The sequence below is a fragment of the Martes martes genome (genome assembly GCF_963455335.1).
Source record: "Martes martes genome assembly, chromosome: 10".
Taxonomy (NCBI): Eukaryota; Metazoa; Chordata; class Mammalia; order Carnivora; family Mustelidae; genus Martes; species Martes martes.
In genome coordinates, this window is record NC_137898.1 from 55,032,184 (window position 1) to 55,046,314 (window position 14,131).

Below are 14,131 nucleotides of genomic sequence, written 5' to 3' on the forward strand. Positions count from 1 at the left end.
AAAGATATTTAATTTTATTTATTAGATTCGTAATTGCAGATAAGAGGAAACAATTTGATTTTAATCCCCTCTCATGCTGCATATAAAACATTATATTGTGTGCTACATTTGGTTAAGAGCTCTGTCTACCTGAACCTCCAGATTGTGTGCATCCAAAGCTCCTCTTGAAGGAAACAATATCAGATTAGTCGGTAGTGAAAAAATGTGTGTGTCATGGCTAGGAGAGACCTATTCAGTGAGATTCTCTCAGATACCCAGAGACTTAAAATTCATTACATTAATGACTTCATACATAGGGTAATTTATAGCTTCTCTTTCAGGAAGAAGTCATTAAAGGACATATTTTAGTAGTGATTAAAAATATATAGCACATATTTTCCAGAGGAAAGGAACAACTGACACTCAATGTAGAAATTATAATAGCTATTTGGAAACAGGATCACCTACTCTCACTTTTTTTTGTTAAGATTTTATTTATTTATTTGACAGACAGAGATCACAAGTAGGCAGAGAGGCAGGTGGGGTAGGGGGGAAGCTGAGGATCCAGGACCCTGAGATCATGACCTGGGGTGAAGGCAGAGGCTTAACCCACTAAGCCACCCAGGCGCCCCACTCTCACTTTATTTTTTAGTGAAAATGGGCTAATTAGGGTTTGTTCAAAGATATGTGTTCCTTCTCCCAGGAATGAGAAGGAAAGAGAATTCATAGAAAATTGGTTGGCAGGCCTGTTGAGATTCTCAAAACATGTATTTAGAAATGCATCACTCATGCCAAAATAGTGTTTCCTGAAATATTTTACACCTCTTGCCTAAACAGGAAATCCTCTCTGTCATGGAAATGTCTTTTTTTTTTTAATATTTCATTTAAATGTCATGGGATTTGACATCCTTAGAACCTGAAAGGATCCTTATGACACAGTCTCGTATCTGCTTGGTTTTCACCCCATAGACAATAGGGTTCATAGTGGGAGGCAAGAGCAGATAAATGTTGGCCACAATGATGTGGCAAGATGGAGGGATTGTGTGGCCTCCAAAGCGGTGGGAAAAGAAGGAGAAGAAAGCTGGACTGTAGGAGAAAACAATGGCAGAGATGTGGGCAGTGCAGGTGCCGAAGGCCTTCTGTCGAGCATCTGCTGAAGAGAGGCTGACCACTGCCCGAAGGATCATGGTGTAGGAGATTGTGATGCACAGGATGTCAAAGCCCCCAATCAGGAGGGCAACCATCAGACCATAGATGGCATTGGCCTTGATATTCCCACAGGATAATTTGGCTACAGACATGTGGTCACAGTAAGTGTGAGGAATTATATTCCCTCTGCAGTAGGGCAGGCGCTTGGTGAGGAAAGTGAAGGGAATGATGAGCAACACTCCTCTCAGGAAAGTAGCAAGCCCGACTTTTGCAATGACAGGATTGGTGAGGATAGTAGAGTAGCGCAGAGGGTAACAGATAGCCACATAACGGTCCAGGGCCATAAGCATGAGTACCCCAGACTCCATCCCTGTGAAGGTATGGATGAAGAACATCTGGACTAGACATTCGTCAAAGCCAATTTCCTTGAGATGAAACCAGAAGATGCAGAGAGCTTTAGGAATTGTACTAGAGCACATGACAATATCAGTTAGGGAAAGCATGGCTAGAAAGTAGTACATGGGTCTGTGCAATGAATCCTCATAGCGGATGAGGTAGAGCAGCCCACAATTCCCTACCATGGCCACCAGATACATGGAGCAGAATGGGAAGGAAATCCACATGTGTATATCTTCCAGTCCTGGGACTCCTCTAAGAATGAATGAGGCTGGGGTCCAGTTTGTTTTGTTCAACATTAGCATGATCAGTTAGGCCTAAAATTCATGTGTGTCTTCTAGAGTAAGAAAAAGAAAAAAAATATACTTTATGGCTACTGTTCCCCTCTCACACCCAAATCTTAAAATTCCATAGTGCATTTTTAACGATCAACCAAGTTTTCTGAGAGTCAGGGGTTAGTTTTCTTTTGTATATTTGTTATTCATTAATTAAAGTATCTATTCATATAGCAAATTCTTATTAAGTATCCAATTCTTATTAACCAATTCTTACTGAGCAATTAAGCAATCTCACCACAGATATTGATCCTACATTATTTTTTTAAGGATTCCGATCCTCATAGATTTATTTTTTTATTTTTTTATTTTTATTTTTTATTTTTTTATTTTTTATTTTTTTAATTTTTTATTTCTCTTCAGCGTAACAGTATTCATTGTTTTTTCACCACACCCAGTGCTCCATGCAATCCGTGCCCTCCCTAATACCCACCACCTGGTTCCCCCAACCTCCCACCCCCTGCCCCTTCGAAACCCTCAGGTTGTTTTTCAGAGTCCATAGTCTCTCATGGTTCACCTCCCCTTCCAATTTCCCTCAACTCCTCATAGATTTATAATCAATTTTAACTCTGTTATGACTTCTCCTAGGGACTTTGGCTAGAATACCTTACTTACCTTTTAATAACTGTATGTGTCTCCCTAGATGTGATCTCAAAAAGACTTCTTTGATTACATCACCAATGACCGAACAGACGATTATTTTATATTCATATTGTTAACTGATGGCCAATAAAAATTTTGATTACTAGGGTACTGTTTGAAGCATTTGTAAATGTAAAATCATTTATTCCCTGATGGAACTTGAAGTCTCCCAAATGAGTAAAATCTTTAATTCACTCTTCTCACTTTTAAGACACCTCATTTCTGTCCTGTCCCTGGTCTATATGCATTTGTATGGATGCTTTTAAATTTATATTCAGAATAAACTTCCAATTAAACCTAGAGAGCAGCTAATTTTGCTTCACATACTAAATCTATCAATGGTAACCTTATGTCTTTCTACCAGTCTTCCTGTTTTTCCTTCACACATTGCTCTGAGATTATCTGGTGTCTGTGGCAAAACAGAAAACAAATAAACAAAACATATATTACCTTCATATTATTATTAAAGGCTAGAATACATTTCCACAGTTATGATAGTTACTCCAGTAGTATTTATGATTCAATAAGATGTTGACATCATCAATTTTTATTGTATGCATCTGTTCTTTCTGACTTGGTTTACATTTTTCCCTAACATTAACAATTGAACCCATTAGCTGCTCTCTAGGTATTCTTGGTTTTGGAATAGAAGGTCCTCTGTCCTTTTGTTGCTCCCCTCTGAGCACTGCCCCCCTCAAATAGAGCTCATTCCTATTTATTCTTCAAGGGAAACCTTCAGGAAGACCCGAATGCCCTTGGATATGATAATAGTGACACATCCTCTAAATAATCTTAAAATAATGTAGTTACAAAGAACCACATTTAGAGGTAAGGAATTGTTTTGTTTGAAGAATTATTCTTTTATCTATCTCACAATCTATAAAAATCAATTTAAATGTGGAAATTCTCTACATTTCAATGAAACTATTGATATTAAGGGCAGTCTGTATTTACAGTTAAATCCCCATGTCTAGCAAACCATCTGGTATATAAAAGATAATAATGTTTTAAATAAATAACAGATGGATAAATGGATGAACAAACAATATTTTATAAATGAATTGTATAATTAGTAAGTTATAATCTAAATATTATTCCTTTGAACACATAAAAGAAACTACCATAGGAAAAAAATACAGGACATCTTCTCTAAGACTATTAGGAAAGATAAATAAGGAATTAGCATGATAGAGTAAGAAAACAAAAAAAAAATACAAAGAAAGTGGAAAGAAAAAATAAGATGACAAAGGTGGAACAAATATTTTGTTTTTTTCAGTAAATATAAATTATTTAAACTATCCATTAACTTAAACATCATTCAAATTATTTTTTAAATTACATATGCAGTACAAAAGAGTATATCAGAATGGAAACTATACACAAACATTTAAAAACTGTACACACACACATGCACATGCACACACACACACACACACACACTTTTTTTTTAGGTGAGTGAGATACCAAAGAATTGGGGAGAATATTAGAAAAAGAGAATTCGAAATAAAACACTTAGGTCAAGATCACTTTGGGGAAATAAAAATCGTGATAGTGTGTAAGTAAACCTAATTGCATCAAATTGTTTCATTTCCAGGTTTCATAAGCCTTCTTTACACTCCAGCCATAAAAACAATTAAATTTACTATCTTGCTTTATTAATACAAAGGGAAAGTTTTAAAATGAGGACTTCTCAAATTCACACTTAAATCATATGGCAGCTTGTTAAATTGACTTGCAACTTTCTATTTATTTAAGATATGTGTTTATTCATAATTTAAAATTTTAGCTTTGGAATTTCAAGCAGTGCGTTAATTTTCGTTTGTATAAAAGTATAAAATATGAGCTTTGCAATATAAAAATCGGTTTCTTTTTGAAGAGCAGAATTGTCAATAAGCTTTTATGTTTAGACTTGGTGAATTCACAGTTTATATCTATTGTTAACATTGTATTTTCTGAGTTCTATTACTTATACATGATTATGAGAAATAAAAATTTCAAACAATATATATGCATACACAATTACAGTTGCAATAAAAATTTGTCAAATCATTTTTAATAACATTACAATTTAGCATAAATTAGTCAATAAGTATCACTATTCTTTTCCATTCTAACTCACTTTCATACATTGAATAGTCTCTGAACTGTGATATTCAGTCATTGGTTTATACATTTCTATTGAAATAGCAGGGGTACAATACAATATCACAGATTTGGAATTAGAGTCTCATAACAAGAGCAAGTAGTAGTTCAGTGTCTTGATTTCTGCACAGAAAGAACTATTTGGTTTTGAGAAAAAGATAGTCTATTTTTTATCCAAGTGTGTTTCCTTAGCTCTATTGCATTTCAACACTATATCCATGTATAAGAAGCAGGGAGAGAAATTAAGAAAAAACTAAGTACCACTAAATTTAAAACTAAAAATATTTTTCTGGGATTACACATGCACTTTTTTGAAGGATTTTTTTTAAGACACTAGATAAACATTCTCTTAATACTCCTCAATTTCCTTTTTATCTACATAGCTGTAGTCACTAAAACTGGCTTTATGCTTACACAATAATTTAGGTCTCATTTTCAATGTATTTGCAAACCTCTCCAAGATCTAAGTTAAAGATCTACATGTTGGGGTACCTGGGTGGCTCAGTGGGTTAAGCTTCTGCCTTAGGCTCAGGTCATGATCCCAGGGTCCTGGGATCGGGCCCCACATCAGGCTCTCTGCTCAGCAGGGAACCGGCTTCCCTTCCTCTCTCTCTGCCTGCCTCTCTGCCTACTTGTGATCTCTGTCAAATAAATAAATAAAATTTTTTAAAAAAAGATCTACATGTTAACCACAAACTTAAGCAGTTTTCTTTTTCAAAACAAATTCAAAATAATTTTGATGCATCAGAATTCAATTTCTTCTACAAGGAAATTTGATTTATATTATGCTAGCATGTAGACAGGGTTACTGGAATAGTAATATTAACACATGACTAGCACCAAGCTTATGAAATACAACTTTTATATCACCTGCTCTCTATCCTCATTTTTCACCACTATAGGTAAGAATACTTGTTTTTTCATTAGACCATCTTCAATTCTTTACATCCATATTTTTCTTTTCATATGAGGACTGTTTGCTCCATGTTGTTTTAGCTACCCAAAGTCAAGGAAACAAAGTCACAGCTCGGTATCTATGAAAATAATCAAGGACAATTACACAATGATTTGGAGGACCACCAGGGGAGGACAGGAAATAAGCAAGAGGAATCTGATCATTGATCTAATGGTGGAGAACAATTTCTAACTATCCTCTCATTCTTCCTTGTCATGGGAGTGATTCATTTCTAACTTCCACCACTACTGAATAAGGATTCCCAGTTAGATAGAGGAATAATACAAATGATCATAATCACAATAATGTTATACTGAATTTTATTTATTTATTTATTTTTATTTTTATTTTATTTTTTTAAAGATTTTATTTATTTATTTGACAGACAGAGATTACAAGCAGGCAGAGAGGCAGGCAGAGAGAGAGGGAAGCAGGCTCCCTGCTGAGCAGAGAGCCCGATGCGGGGCTTGATCCCAGGACCCTGGGATCATGACCCGAGCCAAAGGCAGAGGCTTTAACCCACTGAGCCACCCAGGTGCCTCTGTTATACTGAATTTTAATGCCATATTTGGAAACACATATTTAAGGAGACCACCCAATCCTACACAATACTTCTGCCTTCAAGTTGTGTGAATGAAATCAAAGCTTTATTTCTGGAAAAAATAAGAAGTAATTGATACGTACCCAAAGCTTCTCTCCACTCTATCTTACTGCCTCCCAAAAAGAGAAAGAAAAATGAAATCCTGCCACTATCCCCTCTTTTGTACATCTTTATACATCTTTAATACCTTACTTCCTGGATAGCAAAAGAGTAAGCTGAATGCAGTCTGGTCCAGGTATTTAGGATCTTGTTCAAGGAAAATCTCAATCCAAGAGTAAATGTGCATGTGCAGAGCCAACCTCCAAATCTTCCCTGATATCTATATTATTGCACTGAACCTTTAAAGGAAAATTTGTGTCATATGCCCCAAGGGAACATTCCAGAGTACTGGAGACTCTCCACAGGGGTTGGTGTAGGGATCCTGATAACCTCAACTGGGAGGAGGAAAAAAGCAAGAAATTTCCATTCCTAGTGCCCAAATATGGATATATGAATAAGTGAAAAATCTCACGTGTGTGTTTGTGTGTTAACATGTATGTACAGGAGGTTAGAGAATGAAAGTGAACACCTGTTGTTTTTAACTAAAACTAGGAATTAATATTTATCACAGATTTATACTTCCTTTTTTCCCACTGCCCCGGGGAGAAATAGATCAAAAGCTCTTCAAAAGCAGAGAATTTGATTCACACACTGATTCATTTTCTAATTTCTTCTTTAATTCATGTGTTGTCTCATCTCTTCATTTGATTACTGTTTATTGACAACCTTCTAGTCACCAAGCTATGCTAGGAAATATGGAGGCATGACCCTTGGTTTAAAAGCTTAGGTTTAAGGGAGGAAAATGGTGACTATTAATGGCAATCTAAAAATGAAAATCATAAAAAGTTTAGGCTTATTATAGTTATAATACAATAATATAATATAGTTATAATATATAATATAATAATAATAATAATATAATATAGTTATAATAACAAATTAGGAAAAATTAGATCAATATATATCTCAACATTTTAGTGATGCTGGTGCCCCTCTCACCAGGGTGTTCCTTGGTAAATGTTGTGCCTTCCAGGCTTGCGCATAAAACACAGTTCCCTGAATGCTTCTGGCTTTACATAGTAGATCAACTACAGCATGCCCACTTCCTTTACCTTGTCATTGTTTTCTCTGCCTGCTGCCAGGGCAACTCAGGCATTTCCACATTCTCTAGGCTTCAAAGAGGCACTTTGTGTGTGAGTTTGTTTTATATACAGGAATTCTTACCAGGGTCTCAAAATAGGCTCAGAAAGTCCCCCAAGTCAATGAATTCTTGTTTATCCTCTATGTTCTTCTGTCTTAGATTCTGGTCTCCTTGATCAATTATCCTTAAATTCCAATGCCCTGTTTCCTGTAAATACACACTATCTTTCTCTTGCAACTCATTCGTAATGTAATTACATTGAGATTTAATCTTAGTTACCAGGGTGGCAGCCTGGAGAGTATGATGACCATATTCTTATATGAGCGAGACCTCTTCATTGACTTCCTCCATTAGGAACAATTAACTCTTACAAGTAAAGGGTAGACCATACTCTGAGGGTTCAGAGTTATGCAGAGCCAAATCCTTGGAGGGCATCCATCCAGATACCCACATGCAGTGGTTCAGGATCCCACGTTTTCTAAACCAGGAAGAAGCTCTTAATATAACAGATCAGTCTTGCTAAGTTTTAAATAACAATTGGTTTTTTGTGTGTTTTTTTAAAATTTTTTAATTTTTTTATTAATATATAATATGTTATTAGACCCAGGGGTGCAGGTCTGTGAATTGCCAGGTTTACACACTTCACAGCACTCACCATAGCACAGATGGTGCTCCCCAATGTCCATAACCCCACCATCCTCTCCCTAGCCCCCTCCCCCTGGCAACCCTCAGTTTGTTTTGTGAGATTAAAAGTCTCTTATGGTTTGTCTCCCTCCCAATCCCATCTTGTTTCATTTCATCCTTTCCTACCCCTCAAGCCCACCCACATTGCCTCTCAACTTCCTCATATCAGGGAGATCATATGATAATTGTCTTTTTCTTTTTTTTTTTTTTTTTTTTTTTAATTTTTTATTTATTTTCAGCGTAACAGTATTCATTGTTTTTTCACCACACCCAGTGCTCCATGCAATCTGTGCCCTCCCTAATACCCACCACCTGGTTCCCCCACCCTCCCACCCCGCCCCTTCAAAACCCTCAGGTTGTTTTTCAGAGTCCATAGTCTCTCATGGTTCACCTCCCCTTCCAATTTCCCTCAACTCCCTTCTCCTCTCCATCTACCCTTGTCCTCTATATTATTTGTCATGCTCCACCAATAAGTGAAACCATATGATACTTGACTTTCTCTGCTTGACTTATTTCACTCAACATAATCTCTTCCAGTCCTGTCCATGTTGCTACAAAAGTTGGGTATTCGTCCTTTCTGATGGAGGCATAATACTCCATAGTGTATATGGACCACATCTTCCTTATCCATTCATCCGTTGAAGGGCATCTTGGTTCTTTCCACAGTTTGGCGACCGTGGCCATTGCTGCTATAAACATTGGGGTACAGATGGCCCTTCTTTTCACTACATCTGTATCTTTGGGGTAAATACCCAGCAGTGCAATTGCAGGGTCATAGGGAAGATCTATTTTTAATTTCCTGAGGAATCTCCACACTGTTCTCCAAAGTGGCTGCACCAGTTTGCATTCCCACCAACAGTGTAAGAGGGTTCCCCTTTCTCCACATCCTCTCCAACACACGTTGTTTCCTGTCTTGCTAATTTTGGCCATTCTAACTGGTGTAAGGTGGTATCTCAATGTGGTTTTGATTTGAATCTCTCTGATGGCTAGTGATGATGAACATTTTTTCATGTGTCTGGTAGCCATTTGTATGTCTTCATTGGAGAAGTGTCTGTTCATATCAAAAATGGGCAGAAGATATAATTGTCTTTTTCTGATTGACCTATTTTGCTCAGCATAATACCCTCTAGTTTCATCTACGTCATTGCAAATGGTAAGATTTCATTTCTTTTGATGACTGCATAGTATTCCATTGTATATATATACCACTTCTTCTTTATCCATTCATCTGTTGATGGACATCTAGGTTCTTTCCATAGTTTGGCTATTATGGACATTGCTGCTATAAATATTCAGGTGCACGAGCCCCTTCTGATCACTACATTTGTATCTTTAGGGTAAATACCCAGTAGTGTGATTGAGGGTGGTAGCACCAGCTTGCATCCCCACCAACAGTGTAGGAGGGTTCCCCTTACTGGCCCAGTCAACCATTCTGACTGGTGTGAGGTAGTATCTCATTGTGATTTTGATTTGTATTTCCCTGATGCCGAGTGATGTGGAGCACTTTTTCATGTGTCTGTTGGCCATCTGGATGTCTTTTTTGCAGAAATGTCTGTTCATGTCTTCTGCCCATTTCTTGATTGGATTATTTGTTCTGTGGGTGTTGAGCTTGATAAATTCTTTATAGATTTTGGATACTAGCCCTTTATCTGATATGTCATTTGCAAATATCTTCTTCCATTCTGTCAATTGTCTTTTGGTTTTGTTAGCTGTTTCCTTGCTGTGCAAAAGCTTTTGGTCTTGGTGAAATCCCAAAAGTTCATTTTTGCCCTTGATTCCCTTGCCTTTGGAGATGTTCCTAGGAAGAAGTTGCTGCGGTTGAGGTCAAAGAGGTTGCTGCCTGTGTTCTCCTCAAGGATTTTGATGGATTCCTTTCTCACATTGAGGTCCTTCATTCATTTTGAGTTTATTTTTGTGTGTGGTGTAAGGAAATGGTCTAATTCCATTTTTCTGCATGTGCCTGTCCAATTTTCCCAACACCATTTGTTGAAGAGGCTGTCTTTTTTCCATTGGACATTCTTTCTTGCTTTGTTGAAGAGTAATTGACCATAGAGTTGAGGGTCTATTTCTGGGCTTTCTATTCTGTTCCATTGATCTATGTGTCTGTTTTTGTGCCAGTACCATACTGAATGACAAATGGGTTTTGCAACTCAATTTTCAAGGTTAAATTTACTCTTCAGCTGTGTTATTTTTAAATCAGGCTATGAGTCTCTGCAAACTCTTTGAAATCTATCACACTTAAATTTACTGTTGGTTAATTGCCTTTGTTTTCTAATTATTGCTTAGCATGGTCTCAGTACAACATAGTAATAACCAGTAAACTCCCTGGTTCTAGCCATTGTTCTCCTCTCCCAACTGAACCATTTCTTTCAAATACTAGAGAGGGCATGTACTTCCATAGAGACATTCTCCCACTGCACCACTGGTGAACTCTTCAGCAAGTGCACCATCACCTTGTGCTAGGAAATAACTGTGCCCCATTCTTCTCTCAGACGAAGGTTCTTCTTGCCACTGTGAAGTGGGAGATCAATTTCAGAACCATTTCTAACCACCTGTTTTCTTGAATCACTCAATGGTTATATACTTCTAAGAAACAGACTATAAGATAGGATTAGACATTGAATAGATGTATTAGGGAAAACAGCTATGAGGTGTGAAGCTGAGGGAAGCAGGAGAAGATGAAGAGAGGTTTTAGTCTTAAATACAGTTCTGACACTTATGGAAAGAGAGCAGTAAGGAAGGATTGCACAAGCCCTTAGTGCAACTCTGAGAATGCCTCAGCCAGGCTGGTAGAGAATCTTTGTGCAAAGCTGGGCCATTAAAGGCATCCCATTTTTGGTCAGGAAAGGCCTAGCTCAAGTTCCCCTACTGTGTTCAGTGATTATCTGGGAACACCCAAGGGAAGCATGATCTAGGTGTGTGTCATGGCACACCCAAAGGCGCAGCAAGTGAGGCCATCAGACAGTGGAGCTCCGTGTCAGCTTCTCTGGAAGTATTGCGTGAAAGGGACACACTCATGACCTCCACACTAATTATAATGAAATCCGAGACAATTCCAAATTGAGAGATATTTTGCAAAATACCTGCCTTGTACTCTTAAAAAATGTGAAAGTCAAAGAAGTATGAGGAAATGTTCCATATTAAAATGAAATCATGGCAATGAAATGAAATGTCTGATCTTGGACTGGATCCCAAACCTGAAAATAATTGCTACAAAGGACCTTATAAAGATCTTTGACAAAATTTGAATATGGACTATAGGTGAGATTATAATAAAATATCAATGAAATTTTTCTGTTTTTTTTTGTCTGTCTTATGGTTATATAAATCAATGTTTTCATTTTTAGAAAATATACTCTGAAATGTTTAAGAGTAAACAGCTAAATTCTTTTCAAATTGTTCAGAAAAAAATAGTATGCAAATATACATACCTACAAAAGGAAAGAAAGAAAAACAATAAAGTAAATGGAGCAAAATTAAACTACTGGTGGATCTGTGTAAAGAGTATACAAAACTTCTTGTTGCTCTCTTACAACTATTCTATCAACTTCAAATTATATCAGAATAAAAGCTTCTTTAAATTTTGTTAGAGGTATTTACCAAGAAGTATATTATTTGAAAAGTTATTTATTTAGGATTTTGTAATACATATGTAATTTGTCAGCATTTAAACTTATGTTATTAATTCTTCCTTCATTCTAAATAAGTATTTTGTAGGTAATATTACATTTTAAGTGAACTCCTCAATTTGCATGTGTTTCAGGTTCTAGAAAACTTGAATGCACACCTGACCACAGGCATAGAGAAGTAGAGAACACTGACCTACATAAAGAGAAAAGCTATGTCAATCCCCTCCATCCCTGGCTCTCTCTGTTTTGTTCTCTGTCTCTCTCTTTCTCTCTCTCTCTCTCTCTCTCTCACACACACACACACACACACTCACAGATACGCAAAGGAGATAAGAAACCACGTAGCTAAGAGGAACAGGGAATACTTAGTTCATTATGAAATTCAAATTTCTGAATCAGGAAGGCCAGTTTCACATTCTCCCTAGCTTCTATAAGCCTCTGTCCTTGTATTAAATCACATACTTTTGGTTGATATTGGTTTAATGGATATTATGCTGCTTCTTCTTTTTTTTTTTTTTAACGGATTTTATGCTTCTTAAAACCAGGAGAAGCCTTCTTGATTCCCACACTCAAGACTATATTTGTACAGAATAAGTACTCTTATTTCTTTAAAAAGATTCATTTATTGCTTTTAGAAAGAGGCAGAGAGAGAGAGAGAGAGAGAGAGAGCATGAGTGGGCGGAGCAGAGAGAGAGGGAGAGGAAATCAGAAGCAGATTCCACATACCTTGGGGACTGATCTTAAGACCCTGATAATAACCTGAGCTGAAACCAGAAGTCAGACACAACAGACAGGGCCATGTGGCAATCCTGTCAAATAAATACTCTTTAATTTATATCTTTATGCATTCTTCTATTTCTCTTGCCATATGTGTGTGTGTGTGTGTGTGTGTGTGTGCATTTAGTGCTCAAATATCCTTTCTTAAGTGTAAAATTAAAAATATATTTGTATTGTACATGTGTCATACTTGTCTGCTGTATGTTTTTTGAGTTCTAAGCACACTCTCTACTAATGAGTGTAAAATTCAACATCATTTTAATTTTGAGAGGTTTTGATGATACAAGTTTTAAAACAAACACACATGTATCAAATAAAGTGGGTTTTGTTTTTATTGTTTTTTATCATTTTAATTCAATTAGTTAACATAATGTATTATTAATTTCAGAGGTAGAGCTTAGTGATTCATCAGTTGCATGTAACGCCCAGTGTTCATTACATCACGTGTCCTGTCACTCAGTTACTCCATCCCCAAACCCTCTCCCCTCCAGAAACTTCCAGTTTGTTTCCTATGATTAAGAGTCTCTTATAGTTTATCTCCCTCTCTGATTTAGTCTTGTTTTATATTTCCCTCACTTCTCCTATGCACTTCTGTTTTCTTTCTTAAATTCAACAAATGGGTTAAATCATATGATAATTGTCTTTCTATGATTGACTTATTTCACTCAGGATAATACCCTCAGTTCCATCCATGTCAATGTAAATGGTAAGATTTCACCCCTTTTGAAGTCTGAGTAATATTCCATTGCATATATATACTACATCTTCTTTATCCATTCATCCATTGATGGGCACCTGGGCTCCTTCCATAGTTTGGCTATTGTGGATAATCCTGCTATAAATATTGGGGTGCAGATGTCCCTACGGATCACTACTTTTGTATCTTTGGGGCTAATACCTAGCAATGCAATTGCTGGGTCATATGGTGGCTCTATTTTTAACCCTTTGAGGAACCTCTATACTGTTTTGCAAAGTTGTGTTCCCACCAGCAGTGTAAGAAGGTTCTCCTTTCTCTAAAACCTTGTCAGTATTTATTGTTTCCTGATTTCTTAATTTTGGCCATTTTGACTGGTGTGATGAGATATCTCGTTGTGGCTTTGATTTGTATTTCCCTGATGCCGAGTGATGTTGAACAATTTTTCATGTGTCTGTTGGCCATTTGTAAGTCTTCTTTGGAGAAATGTCTGTTCATGTCTTCTGCCCATTTCTTGTTCTTTGGCTGTTGAGTGTGATAAGTTCTTTGTAGATTTTGGATACTAGCCCTTTACCTGATAAGACATTAAAACCAGTGTTTTAAGACAAAGTGTATCAATTGTTTACATCTTTGGTGTGAGAAAGAAGATTCAAAGATGAGGTATTTTTTCCACTCTCCCTCTAATACATGTTTTTTTACTTACTTTTTACATAATTCTTATATATTTTTACATATTTTTACTTGCCCCTTTTAAAAAGTGTCAAAATCTCAGTAGTCTTGTTTAATGTAATCAAAATACTGTTACATGCACAAAAAGGATCAGGTAGAAAGACTAGTGTAAAAAGATACTGATTGTAAGAATTAAAGAACATGAAAAGCTTTTATTATATTCCACATAATGACTTTCACAAATTTTTAGTACTATAAAGATAAGCAAGGACATTCATAACCAATTGCCCTCTGATTCT

At 36.5% G+C, this 14,131-nt stretch overlaps 1 protein-coding gene across 1 annotated transcript; it reads right to left on the reverse strand.

The window, feature by feature from the left end:
- Window positions 1-863: 863 nt before the first annotated feature.
- OR52N4 (olfactory receptor family 52 subfamily N member 4) lies at window positions 864-1,829 on the reverse strand (the record flags this gene model as incomplete). The annotated part of the gene is made up of 1 exon (XM_080815021.1): window positions 864-1,829. The coding sequence occupies one exon, from the start codon at window positions 1,827-1,829 to the stop codon at window positions 864-866; it is 966 nt and encodes a 321-aa protein (XP_080671147.1).
- Window positions 1,830-14,131: the final 12,302 nt, after the last annotated feature.